This window comes from Lepidochelys olivacea (genome assembly GCF_965140295.1).
Source record: "Lepidochelys olivacea isolate rLepOli2 genome assembly, chromosome: 3".
Lineage (NCBI taxonomy): Eukaryota > Metazoa > Chordata > Testudines > Cheloniidae > Lepidochelys > Lepidochelys olivacea.
In genome coordinates this window covers 178,603,194-178,620,428 of record NC_140413.1, presented here as the reverse complement: position 1 = coordinate 178,620,428, position 17,235 = coordinate 178,603,194, and the positions used below count along the sequence as shown (strand labels likewise).

The window sequence follows — 17,235 nt, the reverse complement described above, 5'->3', positions numbered from 1 at the left end:
GATGAGAAAAATAGCACTTAATAATGTCAACAGACTCTACTCCTTTACTGGACGCATTATACAAATGAACCTGCAATAGACCAGACAGAGAAAAATTATGAGGTAAATTTCCAGAACACCACCACCAAAATACTTGGTAGAAGTCAATGCAAACTTCTTTGGAAAGGCAGAGACTAATTATCTATTGACAGATGCAATAGCTTATTCATTTGAGTAGCTATGGAATATGGGAAGCCTGGAAGTTTGAAGCCCAGATGCGGTTCTGAAACTCCATGGCTGTACCGTAGGTAGGTTGCCAGCTCAAATTCCCTGCCAGTGCTGCCTTAACAGCAATCCCATCTCAGCTGCACCACAAGTCCCAGCAGGAACTACGGTAGGAAGATTATCTGATCATTATTCGGTTAATAAATACATGAACAACATTTTGCAGGACACATGTGTACAAATATTGTGTATGTTGCAATGATTGAGCAACAAAGATATTGCTATAAAACAGAGCTGGTGCCTTCCAGCACTTGCAAAAATTGCCACACAGTGGAGGCCATTTAGGGATTTGGGGCAAAAATTGGGGACGGGTCCTGCTTTGAGTAGGGGATTGGACTAGATGACCTCCTGAGGTCCCTTCCAACCCTGAGATTCTATGGTTATTTACAACACTGCCTCCTATCTTAGGGTTTATTTTGATACACATTTGCTTAACAAACAGGTTGGGAGGTTACCTTTCTGCTCCTGTTCATATGCATGAAGTATGAAGACTTTAAAAGCAATTTGCAATGGCAGAATATAGCTTTATATTTAGAATGATTCAAGTACAATATTTCAGATGCAATGACTTCTGGCCCCTTAGATTACATGGCTTACCAACCCCAGTCCTGCCAACTTCTGTATCAACTGTGAGTTTTAGGTCATTAATGAAACACTAATATTTGGCAAATCTTTTGTATTTGCAATGCCTATTATTTCATGCTATAGGATAGGGATTATAGAAAGGAGAAATTTCACTGGCTAACAAAATTTCCCATTAGAAATAGCCTTGAACCAAAATACTAAACACCCAGAGATTTAGCAAAGCGAGGATCCAAATTGTCATGACTTGGGCTCATATTTAGCTCTTACTGCACAGGAAGCTGGTATATTTGCACAGGATGGTAATTCGATTGCTATCAGAAGTCCAAGCCAGGACACACAGAGACTGTGTGATGAAACTCAGCCTGTTTTGGTCAGTCTGAGAGCTAGCAGAGAATCAAATTACAAGGTCTGTCTGTGTCCAGGAGTCTCATAAGAACACAGGTGACGTGTATGGGATAACATGCCCCCCTAGATTTCTCAGGACGCCGCTTGCTAGGATGCCCAGCAGCGATAGGCAGCAGCTCCCCCTGGAGGTGGCACTCACCATGTGTCCATACAGCATGGGGAGGGAGGAAGCACCAAGGCGGCTGGCTGCAGGCTGAGCACTGAAACAGCAGCAGCCCCCAATGTGCGTATCAAGGAGAAGGCAATTTGGGGGTGTCATATTCCCCCTTCCAACAAAAAGTGACTATTAACTGAAATTCCTGTTAACTGAAATGATCCACCCCAAGCACCATCCCACCCTGGTGGCGCATGGGGGACTGTGCATCCCAACTGCATTGCCCCTTTTGTCGGTCTTGTTTTGAACACTTGCTAAATTGAGTGAGGATCATTCAGGTAGGAAGGGATGGCTGCAAGTCCTGCCAGGGGCTGTGCAGCCACAGGACAGACAGCAGGAGGCAGTTGCTCGTGTATGTTGTCTACATACATATCAAGTTTCAGAGGTGGAGGTGGAGGTAATGCGTGGGGTAGTCATGTGCCCACACAGAACCTTTGCATTGTGCCCCGCACTATCCACAGTTTCGTGTTGCCTCTGCATCAGAAGCTTATTTCTATAAACCCAGGATCCAGTTGTTTATATATTATAACGGTGTTCTGTCTCTTCTCTACCACAGCAGACACCACAGGAATTTTTAGCCAATCTGTTCTCCCTGAAATCATGTTCAAAAGAGGAAAAAATAAAAAGGACTGTAGGAGAAATAGCTTAAAGATGTTTTCCCTACTATTTTGTATTCACTTTTCCCTTATTTAAGTACAGACACTCTTGAAGTGTGTAGATGCTTTCTGGAAATCACCCCTTGAAACTTCAGGTCTTCATTGGCAGCCAGCAGATGAAGTTGATCAGTGACTGCTCTAATCCTCTGGCTGCCTTTCCACTCCTGTTTTCACAAGAAGGAAGGTCAAATCAAACAAAACAACTTCAATGCAAGTCTTAAAATGGTCTGAATACCATTTGTGGTTGTTACGGATCTGACATAAATTTACTTGGTACTCGGCACAAAACATGGGAACCAGGACCAAAAATTAACAGGAGTTCTGACTCCTCAGTGGGGTCCTATTTCCATGGAAACAGACTGGCAAAAACATGGCAAGACTTTTAATGCTGACTTTTCAAAGTGACATTTTAAAATATTCACTCTGCCTTGCTCTTGCTGATGAAAACTCTGTTACCACAGAAACAGGAAGAGGAACACAAATAGCACGCTGCAGTTGAGCACTAGAAGTCTCATTTGTCAATTTCCTTGGTTGACTGCCAAAAGAGACCTGCCAGGGAGTAACCAACACCTGCAAATACTGGCCTTGACCAGGTTCTTCAAGTTTGAGGGGAGGAGGGAGATAAAATAAAACTCTTCTCATAGATCTGAGCATTTTTAAATTGAGATGAATTTTATAGAAAAATGTTCCAAAATATGCCCCAGGGCCTGATCCAAAACCTACTGAAGTCAACTGGAGTCTTTCTGCTGATTCAGTGGTCTTGGAATCAGGCCCTAGAAAAACAAGACTACAATCAAACGTGGATGTCTAATATAACATCACAATTCTCTTTGGTGGTTGAAGGTACTCAGTCCTGTTCCATCCCCACCATGGGGAACACTTATAATCACCCCTGCCTTACTTTCATTTCTTGTTCTTGTGAGGGAAGAAAGTCTGAGTTTTTTCTATTTCCCTTCTCCCTTCCCAGATGTTTACCACAGTGATTTTAAGCACATAGCAGAAACATACACTGCTGAAAATATTCCAGGGAGACCTCTAAGGCTAGGGAGTTTTTCCAACTTCCTTAGCACCTTACTGGCTAAGTTGGTGGTCTTGCTCCATTACAAGAAAAAACAAACTGAACATTTTCAGCTATCTATGGGAGTTTGAGACCTGTATTTTTCAACTGCATTTAAGGTATCTTATTTAGTGTAGTGTGGCCTAGTGGACAGAGCACTGGATTAGGATTTAGAAGATCTGGTTCTATTCCTTACTGTGCCACTGGGTTTTGTTGAGCAAGTCATTTACTTTTCTGTGCCTCAGTTTCCAAATCAATGCTACTGACCTTACTTGTAAAGGGGTTTGAGAGCTATGGATGGAAAGTGCTATATAAGAGCTAGGAATTACTATTATTAGTAACTAACTTTAAAAACAACAGATCAGATTTTTCTCAGCAATAGACATTTATGGCCAACTGCACAGGACTGGACTCTTTATTTCTTAGCACTTTGTTACACCCTAATGAAAATTTTGTGACATTCAGTAGTTAATACAACCGGTCAGAGGTTAAAAAAAAAAAGGGAGGGGGGGAGATAATTTATCCTGCAGTTAATCAGAAAAAGAATATGTTAGATACTTTAATTAAGGATATTAAAAATGCATTACCTAATGTTTATCATTAACTAAATTGGCAGAAGAAGAACAGGATATTTTACAGCAGTCTAAAAATAAAGATGTCTCAGGTATCTCTACTTGCTCCAAGCATGCTTTAAAGATTTATACCCTGCTAGATGGAGAAGAACTGGAGCAGCATAGCAAGGACCAGACTGACACAACAGAGGTATAAGGTTCACACATCTAGTGATCGGGGATAAGTGGTAGAATATCAAGGAGAAACATACAGGTGGGGAACGAGATAACAAACAAAGTGGGTGGGGGAATAACAGACTGAATGAAAAAAAAACCCAAGAGGAGAGGGAGATGATGAAATGAGAGGTGAACAGCAACATTAAGACTAGCACCTGGAAAAGAGAAAGGGAAACAACTTAAAACCTGATGAGTTAATAAAAGGGGGAGGAGGAGATTATTTCAAAGAAAATCTCATTTTTATTTTTATGGGTAGTGACTGAAAATATCTATTACAATATTCTTTTAGCATTTTTATTCTTGAAAGGGACTAAGGAAGAAGCAGAGCAGACTGCCTAAATGAATAGCCAAAAACTATCACCAAAAGAAGAGTAGCTGGATATTGTCTGAATGAAAGACCTGAGTAATCTGCACTGTCAGGCATACAGTAGTTGATGACAAAGTCAAACCAGCTGTTTTAATGATCCTTTCTATTGTATTCAACCTTGCAGCACACTGCTCTTATTATGAAAGTGTTACAAAAATGACATTAAGAGTGTGCACACTTGCACCAATTAGTTCAACCTAATGAACAAACAGCTCACCTAATTAGCCTGGGAAAGTAAGCAGTATCTGACTGTTTGACTCTGCGGTATAGACTAGGGAAAGGAATCTGCAGTGAGCAGAAAGCCTGCTAAGGAAGGAAAATAAGATGATCAAATTTTCAAATCTATCTAAGAGGGTTCTTAATAAACAGGACTTATTTAAATAAAAGGTATTGGCTTTGAAAAGAAAAAAGACAAGCGTTTTCTTTAACACGGCATCGTTTTCTTGAGCTGAGACCTGCAGTAACATTTGACTGCCAAATAATCCGGAGGTTTCCAGAGCTCACAGAAATTTTGACTAAAGATGCTGAATTATGGAATAAGCAAGTCCTTAATATGGATAACCTGAGAATTGGTGCGATATAGTAGCTTACCAGGAACAAGACAGCGTTTGGGTAGGAGGGGACTACGACAGGGGGCAGGGTACTTCCTGGTTCCTGAGGAACAAGAATTAAATACCTGTAGTTCACCTTCGCTCTTCCCTTCCCAGATACTTAAAGCAGGACCGATAGGGCACTCCTTGGGATACAAAGCTGGATGAATGACTTTGAATAACCATGCTTGGTAACAGGATTGCAATGAGCCCCAAGCTGGGGAGTTTCTGCTTACATTTATGTGAACTTATTTTGATTTCCTGGTATCAACCTTGTTCAATAAGAAAAAAAACAAACAAACAACGATGACTCTGATTGGGTTTGGTTTAATTCTGTTGAGTCACTCCACCAGCTTCTAGTGACTCAATGGCTGACTGTACTGAAATTGTCAGTCATTGCACATACCTGTCTGACAAGAGCCAGCTGCAACGAGACGTAGAGGATGATTTGGTGGTCTTCAGGGGCCAACTGATGTGCTCTGTAAAAACAAATGAACAATAAGAAAAGGGAAGTGAGTGTCATATTGTACTTTTCATAATCTTCTCTGCCAGAAGGAAGCCACAAATTACTTATATATAAAAGCACATTCCAAGAAGAATTCTACTCCCACAAGTGCAGAGCAGATAGTAACCAGACAGAGAAGTGAGTGCTCTGCCAGCTGTGCCAAGCTCATGAAACCAGCAAGCAGGAACAGCAACAAAAACACCACGCGTCAGGATTTTATACAGCCAGATGCTAAGCTTCACACACTCGCAGAGCACCATTCTGAGAGTGTGCGATGGATGAGTTATGGCAGGGCCTTTAGCGATCTGACTATGATGGAGAAGAGGGCTGTGCAAATCGGCAGCTTCTAATTCATGACCTGCATCCTTTGTGACACTGTTTTAAGCGATTTAGGCCAACTGAAGTAACACTCTAACTGCCTTCTATTACGGACACTAAAACACAGCAGCAGCTCCCTTTCTCCCTTCCTGGATGTTTTAATGAGATTTCTACAAACAGAGAGGGGTTAATACTGAAAATAAAAAGCATTCACTGCTGGTATTTTTACCACTTTTTGTATTTCAGGAGCCTAAGAGGCCCCAAGATCAGAATCCCATCATTTGGGTTTCCTTTCAGGATTTCTGAAGAGTCACTCAGATAACACTCTTAAAATTGTTACGGACTCCACTGCAGCCGACCCAGCTAGTTCATCTCCTCGTGCTCTTTTGCAGTAATACCTTTACACAACAGGTAAGTCTGATCATACCACACTCTTTCTAACTCTTTCGGCTGTGTGCCAACAAAGAGAGAACTCTGCACTTGTATTGCCCTACCATAAGCAAGTTCAGCTGAAGAGTATATGAGGGAGGAATGAAAGACTGACAAGCATGGCAGCTAAGCACTGCCAAACTATTCATTCACTAAGATTTAAGAGTTACTGCAGGAAACAAAAACCACATACTATTTCAATATCAGTTACCACAAAGCTATAGCCATAGCTTATGAGAAAAAAGCAATTGCATTGATGATTTTAATTAATGGCTCTAGAATCAATTAGTTTAACTTGGACAAAGAGAGCCCTTTATCTCTGCTTGTTTAGAACTTCTCTCTGAACCTGTGGCCAACATGATCCACACCAAAGATATTATTCATCTGATTAGGATTTGACATTGGATATATCATGTTGCACTGTGTATAAGCAACATACTGATCCTTTTACCAAAGACCAAATCCAACCCTGATCCTGACTACTGGGGTAGGATGGGCTGCCTGTTTTTTTTTTTAATGTAGTTATAACATCTTCAACAATAGATGGAAGAGCTAAAAAAGGGGAAAAGTTCACAGGGGCATACGTGAACACTGACTGACAATGGCTTGGGAAAGAAAGAAGAGCTTCTATTTTGTTGCTCAGCATCCCCTTAAAGGGCATTAAAAAAAAATCAAACTGATGGAATTAGGCTTCCAGCTGAGAGACCCATGTTTAAGGATGGCTTCAGGATCCTAAATCATGGGTTGAGAATCTACATGTACTTTGGAACTGATAAACATGTACTCACTGAGACACAGGGTATTAGCTGGCTGACTCTTTCAATGACCCCGCTTGGCTGAACTATGAGTATCTGATGTTGTCTAAAGACTTATCAGTTTCCTAGCTAGAGTTAAGACACCAGGAAAACAAGTCGCAGTTAGTGGGAAAGGTCAAAGAATAAAAATAAATACAGTTAAAAAGCAAGGCAGCACAGCAATTACACGGAAATAGCACGGTCATGGAGTTACTAGATGAGTCTAGGTATGTGTTACTTAAAAGAAAAGAGACTTAGTAAAAGTTGCACTTTCTTGCTCTTCAGATTACCACGTGGTGAGTATCCAGAGTCACATCTGTTGACTTTAGTGACAAAAATAAGTTTTTACTACTATATACTGTTACTGCTGCAAAGCCAGCACGGATGACAGTGAGCTGGATTCTATTCCTTCTTGTGTAACATCAACAGAACTGTTAACTAAGATACAATTACAGAGTCAATCAGTATATCTGCACAAACTCCCTGAATACAAAGCAATTGTCCAGGTGTAACCGAGGACAGATTTTTGATCTGCAGAATCTCTATTATAGAGGATGATGTGCAAGAAAAGAATTCAGTCTGACTTAAAGATCCTGTGTTGAGTTTAGAAGCCCTGATGACACATACCTTTAAAGAGCTAAGATAGACAGAGTTTGTGAGATTAGCAATTAGGAAAAAAACTTTTTCCTTATAAACTTGAGATACATTAAACTTGGAACCTCACAAGGTCATTCTTACCGTTAACTTTTCATAATAGATTTAAAACTCAATTTTTGTCTTGTTTTGTAATTTAAAAAAAAAGTGATACCTCATAAAAGTTAGCTTTTAAATTTAGCCAAATGATCTGCTGCATTCTTGCTATTGTAGGAGTGATTTGGAAAGACTATTGCTGGGATCAAAAAGATTTTTAAGTACATCAGAAGCAGGAAGTCTGCCAAACTATCGGTGAGGTCATTAGACAATCAAAATGTTAAAGGAGCATTTAAAGAAGACATGGCTGTTGTGGAGAAGCTAAGTGAATTCTTTGCATCTGTCTTCACTGCCAAGAATGTGAGGGAGATTCCCACACCTGAGCCATTTTTTTTTAGTTGACAAATCTGAGGAACTGTCCCAGATGGAGGTTTTAACAGAGGAAGTTTGGGAACAGATTGATAAATTAAATATGAATAAGTCAGCAGAAAGACCTCAAGTATGAAATTGCAGAAACACTAATTGTGGTATGTAACCTGTCACTTAAATCAGCCTCTGTACCAGATGACTGAAGAACAGCGAATGTAAAAAAGGCTCAAGGGGTGATCCTGGTGTGGTAAGATGTTGGTTGCGTGTGTGTTCATTTAGTGTGCTGTCCCACCTCTGAGCAGGCAATTACAGGTCCATAAGCCTAACTTCAGAATCAGGCAAATCAGTTGAAACTGTAGCAAACAGCAGAATTAGCAAACACAGATGAACACGATAAGCTTTTGTCTTTTTTGTTGAAGAGTCAACACAGCTTTTGTAAAGGAAATCATGCCTAACCAATCTACTCACATTCTTTCAGGGTGTTAGCAAGCATGTGGACAAGGCTGATACAGTGTACCTGGACACTCAAAGACTTTGATGAGGTCCCTCATCAAAGGCTCTTAAGCAAAGTAAGTTGTCATGGGATAAGAGGGAAGGTCCTCTCATGGATTGGTAACTGGTTAAAAGATAGGAAACAAAGGTTAGAAATAAATGGTCAACTTTCACAATGGAGAGAGGTAAATAGTGGAGTGTCCCAAGGATCTGTACTGGGATCTGTACCGTTTAATATATTTATAATGATTTGGAAATGGTGGTGGACAGTGAGATGGCAAAATTTGCAGATGATACAAAATTAGTCAGGATAGTTAAGTCCAAATCTGCCTGGAAAGAGTTACAAATGGATCTCACAAATGGGTGACAAAATGGAAGATGAAATTCAATGTTAATAAGTGCAAGTAATGCACAGTGGAAAACATAATCCCACGATATGCATAAATTGATTGGGTCTAAATTAGCAGTTACCACTCAAGAAGGAGATCTTGGAGTCATTGTGGATAGTTCTCTGAAAACATCTGCTCAATGTGCAGTGGCAGCCAAAAAAGCTAACAGGATGTTAGAAACCATAAGGAAAGGGATAGATAATAAGACAGAAAATATCAAAATGCCACTTTATAAATCCATGGCACAACCACACCTGGAATACTGTGTACAGTTCTGGTTGCCCCATCTCAAAAAAGATATATTAAAATGTACAGAGAAGGGAAACAAAAATGATTAGGGGAATGGAACAGCTTCCATGTAAGACGAAATTAAAAAGACTGGCACTGTTCTGCTTAGAAAAGAGACGACTAAGCAGGGATATGATAGAAGACTGTAAAATGAATGGTGCGGAGAAAGTGAATTGGGAAGTGCTGTTTACCCCTTCAAATAACACAAGAACCAAGGGTCACCAAATTCAATTAATAGGGAGCAGCTTTAAAACAAACATAAGGAAGTACTTCTTCACGTAATGTACAGTAAACCTGTGGAATTCATTGCCAAGGGATGTTGTGAAGGTGAAAAGTATAACTGGGTTCAAAAAAGAACTAGATAAGTTCATGGAGGATATCTCCATCAATGGCTAATAGTCAAGATGGTTGGGGACGCAACCTCATGCTCTGAGTGTCCCTAAACCCCTGATGGCAGGAAGCTGGGACTGGACCACAGTGGATGGATCACTTGATAATTGTCCCATTTTGTTCATTCCATCTGAGTACCCAGCACTGAACACTGTTGGAAGACAGGATATTGGGCTAGATGGACCATTGGTCTGACCCAATATGCCCATTCTTATGTACTATATTAAAAACTGAGATGTTGAAGCTTTTTGCAGAGCATATATATATTTTCAAAAGAACTAAAGAACTATTTTGGATTCATCCAAAAAGCAAAAGCAAACAGCAGCTAGTCAGGCTCTTTCTCACCTCTCCAAAGTTTGAAGGGCTTTCTTGTGCAATTTGTCTTGAGAGCATTTCAGGGTAGCTGCAGGACAAGACACATATGGTTATTTAACAGTTAGACAGAGAAAACTTGCAATACATTTTAAAATGTTAGCATACAATAGCAGAAGGATATTAGCACTTGTATGTAAAGGTGTGACAAACCCAGTTTTGTTTTTGGAGAAAAATGACAACAAAAAAACATTTTTAAAAATATCTGTTGGGTTTTTCAAGGAATTTCCCCTTCCTCACATTTAAAAAAAAGGCTTCTCTGTGACTCTGAAATGTTTTCATTAACATAACACACATAATTTAAGGGCTTTTTTAAACTAGAAACATCAGAGCCAGACTTTTGGCCCTAGCTGCTTTGTGCTAACAGTGCCCAAAGCCCCTGGAAAGCTACCCTAATGGGGCAGCTAACTAGGTAATGCCATGACTGAGGTATACCCAGCTCTCCACCACCTTCGATCCACTTCACACAGGGAGTGTGCCAGGCTGAAGAGGGGGAATGTCAGGGGTAGAGCTCATGGTGCTCTGCCAGATTCTCAGCCAGTGCAGCAGTCTCTCTGTGCTTACTGCAAGTCCTTAGGCCGCTACAAGTTATGCTAAGCATGGTTTTTGTCCCCAGTTGCCTCCTGTACTCTCCCTTCAGCCGTGCCAAGTGTGAACTCAGCACAGATAACAGGTTTCACAGTAGCAGCCGTGTTAGTCTGTATTTGCAAAAAGAAAAGGAGTACTAGTGGCACCTTAGAGACTAACCAATTTATTTGAGCATGAGCTTTCGTGAGCTAAAGCTCACTTCATCGGATGCATTCAGTGGAAAATATTTTTTCATTTTTTCCACTGAATGCATCCGATGAAGTGAGCTGTAGCTCACGAAAGCTTATGCTCAAATAAATAGGTTAGTCTCTAAGGTGCCACTAGTACTCCTTTTCTTTCAGCACAGATAAGGATCTGACTCATTGGGCTCTAATTTCTATCTGTAAAGTAATTCTAAAAAAGGTAAAATGGAAGTGTTCAAGATTCTTGTTATGCCAGTTAGGAAATGATAAATGTAAGGAGCTTCGTAGGGCCCTAGACTAGAGGGCAGTGGGAATGGATAGAAGATTGGAGAGAAGGGTACAGCTTATGGATGTAATTCATTGTTATTGGATACTGAATAGAAGGATATTCAAATTGTTACGGAGGCTTGGTTTTCTAGAACCTAAAAACATCTGCCAAGTGGGCTGGGCATCTGATAGCATTGTACTGTGTTAAGCAGGCTAGCTCATATTGCCTTTCAGTCTTCAGAGTTCACAAGGAGGTTATTTCTTATTCTACATGCTGCTGATTAATACTGCAAAGAGGTGATTAGTTTTTAGTGAAGACCAAATATCAATATATGAGTTTATCTGACTCAGCATGCCTCAAGTTGATAGAAGTGACAGGAACAAATGACATAATGCAAGGAAAACACATTATTCTTTGAAAGTCAAGTAAAGTACAAGCACTCTCAAGAGTTAAGTAGAAAAACAGAGGATTCATGCTCATAAAAAATGCAGATAAACATTTTCTTCAGATTCTCCAAGATCAAACATGCCATTGAATGAAAAGCAGAACACCAGTAAGTTCGCTAATACTGCAAAGTCAGACATTTTCTATGCCAACATGGTTAGCAAAATATAGCTGCAATGATAATTTAAGTTCTTTTTAACATCCATTTCAATCTGGAGCAGTATCAGTCAGTCTTCATCACCCAAAAAATTACAGAAAGATCAACCAGTGATTATGCCATAAAACATCTTGAAAGGCAGAGACGTGATAAGAAAATTGAAGCCCGCTTCTTTTTTTAATTTTTACTAACCACATGGGTTAGTAAAAATAAAACACAAAAGGAACAGTTTAAAGAAATGACTGGAGCACTTCACCCTGGATAGCCCACTCCAGACAGACTGAAACTAATGTAAGTAAGGACAGAAAAAAAAAAACCAGAGAAAAAATTTAAAAACTCAACATGGACATTAATGCAAAATGGCTGGTGAAACATGAAAAATGATCTCATAATGGCTACAAGCATCTACCCAGGAAAAAGAAGTCTTCTTACTTAATGCTACTGATTATACGTCCCTTAGAAAAACTACCAAATATTGCGTCCAAGTTGCCATACATGTTAATCCAAGAAGGCAGAGAAAAGTGTGACAAGGAGGAATTTTGCTATTTGTTCAAACAATGAAAATAAAATGAAAAACTCTAGAGAATTTATCAGGTGGAATCACCCTAAACTTCTGATTTCTGGCTGTTCAGCACACTATTTGTACCTCATTTAAAAAGTAGTATAATACCTAAAATATATTGGGGGAGTTCAGAAAGTCTTCCATAAGTATCAACCTCACATTTAGCTAACTGAGAAAGAAGGACTGATGTCAGGTATCCAGTGATACGTAGTGGAACTCTTGAAGATTATGGTTCTGCTCTTCAGCTGTTGCAAATTGGTGTTGCTCCATTGGCTTCAGTGTAATTATGCTGATTCATGCAAGCTGGAAATCTGGCCCTATGTCTCTGCATTTGCATCCAACTACCATAAGCATGCTGAGATATGTGCTGACAATGAGGACTTTTGATCAAAACATACCATGCACTTTATTCAACAGACTTTATAAAAAGCGACTAAACTTCCAAAAACTATTGAAGATGGTTTTGAAGCGACTTGACAGATTACAAACGAATAATACAACTATCACAGTCTCCGTGGAAATGGAGCTTGATTTAATTAAGCCACATGGTTTCAAGGAAAGTTAGGTGCCTTAATACTTTTGAGAATCTGGACCTTAAGAATTACTGAAAATCAGTGGGATTTAGGCTCCTAAATGCTAGATTTTCAAAAGGTGTTCTGGCATCTAAATATTTTTGAAAATCTGGAGCAAAGTCACTTTAGAAAATGGGATATAAGCTCCTTGGGCCTTAGTTCAGGGCAATTTATGCTGCAGCCCAAATTCTTATCATATATCAAATATGAAAGAATGTGGTTTGATTATTGATCTACAGATGAGGAAATTAGGAGTGGTTCACTAATAAACAATGCCTACAGCTTTCTAATATTAGCTTGTGCCCTGAATATACTAACTGTATACAGTTCTTATGGCTAGCTAGAGAAACATTTTCACCTCCATTCCTGATTTGCGACATTGTATGAGACCCAAGGAAGACAAAGTTGGCACTACAGACAGTGACACAACTGGAACAGCAAGGGGAAAAAAAAAAGATACTCTGTTAAAAATGATCCAACCTATCACAACAGATTTTAGCCATAAAAAAACAGCCTAGTGAAGAAACAGATGTGCTGGAGCAATGAAAGATCTGTGTTCCTGAGAATGAAGGAAAAATGAAGGCCTCCTCTGCTGAGTACACCACATCCGTCAGCTGCTTCAGTGAGATTTAGTTCAACAACACGTAAGCAGATCCCTTATGAGAACAAGGGAGCCACATAATACTACACAGATTGTGTGGTGAGCAATCTTGTCTTATCAAGAGGGTAGCTCATATATAAAGGGACTTTTTAAAAGATTTTTCAAAAAAGACCAGAAAATGTTTTAATGATATTCAAAATGATTCTCTCATCCCACTCCTGCAAAGAAACAGTTATGCCAGAAAGTGTCACAAAGCAAAAGGTTTAGTTTTGAATGTTCTATGGCTCTGTCCTAGTGGATACTGCTAAATATTGATAAAGTACGGATTAAAAAGAGAAAGCCTAATCTTAGTCAGAAAATGTCTTACATTCTACCTTGAACTTTCTAACAAAAGTTGTTACGTGGCTTTGAAACAATTTATGAATTAGCACTGAGTGCGCTGTACCAATCAGAAGTCAATTTCAACGGAAAGTTATGGAAGTTAACATATATACACAGACATTTGTGTGATCGTATTTGACATTGTGAATGTGTTTGTACACACGAAAACACACACACTTAATCTTTCACAATATGAAACACAGGGCTTATATTGGGGGTTGATTCTCCTCCTTTCATCCCTTTCAACTTCTACATCATCTCTATGATAAATATTTTATTCTTTATAAAAAAAAAAATTCTCCTTCAGTACAGATTTGGTTTTGGGGATAAAATGTCAGATATTCATGTATTTGGAAACAAGTATGTTTTAAAGGGATTTAATCCATTTTATTAAAAGAAGATAATCTCAAAGAGGGAAGCACAGTCTCTAGTTTCTCTTAAAGAATTTGACAGGCACCTCCACTAAACAGTTGGCCCTGCCTAGTTTAACACTAAAAGCATGAGGTCTGAAAGGCAAAAACTCTGCTATTTCAAGATGAAATTCAGAGGCTAAATTGGACACAAGTGCAGAGCTGCTGTAGTGAAGGTTAAGTGTTTTTTTAATAAATGAGATTGCTGTAGGTCAGAACATTCCTGAACCCTGTTAACCGCCTGAAAACTCAGAGAAGACCGTTCCAGAAGAGGAAGCATTAAAACTCACACTAAAGCTCCTTAAATACTTTGATCATTACAGTGGAGTCCAACAGACTCCTCTACAACTTCATTTATCAGAAACCCTTTAATAAAGTTTCATTACGGAGGATAATCATTTTACTATTTATTTATTAACATATTTAAAAAGTCCATCTGAAAATAGACTCTGAGATATTGTATAATTGTAGAGACAATTAAACAAAATCTGGGCACGATGCCTTGAGAAAGTAGGCCATTATGTAGGACTTAAATGTTTTAAAGGACTTTAGCAAATAATAGAAAGTTCAAGTTGTTTTCAGGAGCAACTGCTTTGGGGTAGTGAAACAGAGAAGGAACTGTGTTATATATTAACAACCACTTTGGAGAGGCACTTCTCAGAGTAGCTGCCCACTGGATCAGATATGGATGTTTAGAGAATCTCAGTGACGTCTACTACGAAAGAGCACAAATATATTTGATCAAGTTACTCTGCTGTGGGGAAGCGTGCAGCAGTACCACCCTCTTTGACAGCAGGAAAGAGTAGAGCCTTTCTGTGATCTGAACTACTGCCCACAGAGACAATACACAAATGGGCCTGAACCTAAGCAAAAGTGGGTGATGATATACTAATGGGCATAGCCAGGTTCATCAGAATGCCTGCTGATTCAGCAACTACTCAAGCAGGTTCGTGTTGGAACATTTGTATTGAAGTCCGAGAGTAAATTAAAAGCTGCTCCTAGATGTGAGCCTGATGAAAAACAGAACTAAAAGCCTTTCCTGCACTCCATGCAATGGGTGTTAGAGCACGTCACGCCTCCATGTGCCAAGCTTCCAGAGCCTACTGAGAATTAAAACCTAATGCTTGGTGCTTGCACAACTCTTTTCCTGTTCAAAGCGCTGTACAAACATTACCTAGTTCACTTTCACCGTGCCTCAGAGGGGTAGAAAAATATTATTTTAATGATAGAGAAACAGAGGCACAGAGAGGTTAAATGACTTGCTCAAATCCACAGAGGGAATCAGTGTTAAGCCAGGAGTTGAACTCAGGAGTTCTTGTTTCTCTTTGTGACTTATGAATGTGAAAATAGATGGAAAGTCAGGCTTCATTATATAAATAAATGAACTCTTGAAAAAATTATTACAAACGTTTAATTCAAACACCCCAACACTTGTTGGCCATGGCAAATGAACCTTCTCCCTAAATGAGTAGGAAATCTGAGCATAGTTTGTTTTTGTACTTCAGCATAAAAATTCCATATAGCCTACCAAAGCAGATGATGTTCAGAAAGCAAGTGAATATTCCCCAGTAGTTTAGGAGTCTGATTATTTTCCATGATCAGCCAAGGTTTTAACAATGTCTTTAATACATTGCTTACACTGAAGATTCAGAATAGCTGCTTTATGCATAATATTTGATAAGTCAGATACTTTACCATCAGTAGCTTGAAGACTGTATGTCAGACCCAAGGCAAGATACCCCTTAGCTAGGAACTCTCCAGCATCCTCTCCTAGGTCTATCACCATCTTGGCAAAACGTTCCCCTTCCTCCAGCTGTAGGGAAAAGATAGGATGAAAAAAAATCAAATTACTTGTGTCATGTCCACTCCAAAAAGATTACACAGTAACAATGACCTTGTGTGCTGTTACAAACGACCAGAGAGCTGTTAGTGTAAGGAGTCTCTATAATCACAATTGAGCACAATTTTATACAGATTAATAGTAAGCAGGAGATATAGGGTCAGCTTATCCACAGAGCCCAGCACCCACAAATAAGTCAAATGTTCAGAACAGCTCTGTTCCCAGTAAGGCCATAAATAAGTGGTCAGATTTCAGAAGAGTGGTGCGGTCTGGATCTGTGGGACCACTGATCTCCCTTAACCCTCCAACCTGTGCTGTCTCTCACGATGCCTTGCTAGTGACAAGCAGCAAACCCCTCCAGGCGCTGTTATAACTCAGCGCAACAGCTTGTGGAGCCCCATGTCCAGCTACATTGCACGAATGCTCCCAGAGCCACTCATGAATCACACAGAGAAAGGCACCAGCCAAATACCCCCAGCTCCCAGCACTGTACCTCAGAAATATACCGTCTTGCACTGCTCAAGACGAACACTGCAAATTTATTAATTGGTTCACCACTTCATCAATGAAATATGGATATACACCAACATTTGCAAACCTGAACAAATTTACCACACACTTCAGGCAAACTCACTGGCAAAGATAAACAGTAAAACGAATTTATTGACTACAAAAGATAGATTTTAAGTGATTATAAGTGACAGGCAAAAAGTCAGAGTTACCAAAATAAAATAATATAAAATAAAACAAAATGCACACAGTCTAAACTCTCAACTCTATTAGACTGGGAAAAATCTAGATTAAGCAGTTTTTCTAATCCCACTGGATACTGCAGTCCTTAATATACAGGTTTGTCCCTTAAACCTGGGCCAGTCTCTTATGTTGGATTCTACAGTCTTCTTCTCTGAGTGTCTTTGTTGCTTGCAGCGTAGGTGGGGGCAGGAGAAAGGCCCAGCATGTGGCCCCTGTGTTCTGTTTTATACCCTTAGTCCATGTGCTTGGAGAACACAAGTCCAGCCATGTCTGGAGGGCAGTGCTGAGTCCCCAGGAAAGGTTGAGTAATTCCCCTGGTGTGGCCTTATGCAGGTGGGTCATTGCATTGTAGCTCCCTTGCTGGACAACGGCTCGTGATGTCTGTACAACAGCACTCACCTGGGTGTTGGTTACCTCCCTTGTCATCGTCTCTGTAGAGCTAGTATCTGGGCGCCTCCCAAACCCACAGCATATTTTAGAGAAAATCATATAACACAATTCTTATAATTTCATATGCATTGATGATACATATATTTAGATAGAACAATGTCTTTCAGCAGATCATAACCTTTCCC

General features: G+C 39.7%; 1 protein-coding gene across 3 annotated transcripts in view; it reads right to left on the bottom strand.

The window, feature by feature from the left end:
* TTC7A (tetratricopeptide repeat domain 7A) overlaps window positions 1-17,235 on the bottom strand; it is a 276,049-nt gene that overhangs the window by 136,201 nt on the left and 122,613 nt on the right. For all 3 annotated transcript variants that reach the window (XM_084622482.1, XM_084622481.1, XM_084622483.1), the window contains 3 exons: window positions 15,763-15,880; window positions 9,876-9,933; window positions 5,273-5,345 (listed from right to left, as the gene is read on the bottom strand). In XM_084622482.1, coding sequence (XP_084478608.1) covers window positions 5,273-5,345; window positions 9,876-9,933; window positions 15,763-15,880 — 249 coding nt within the window. The remainder of the gene's footprint in view (window positions 1-5,272; window positions 5,346-9,875; window positions 9,934-15,762; window positions 15,881-17,235) is intronic.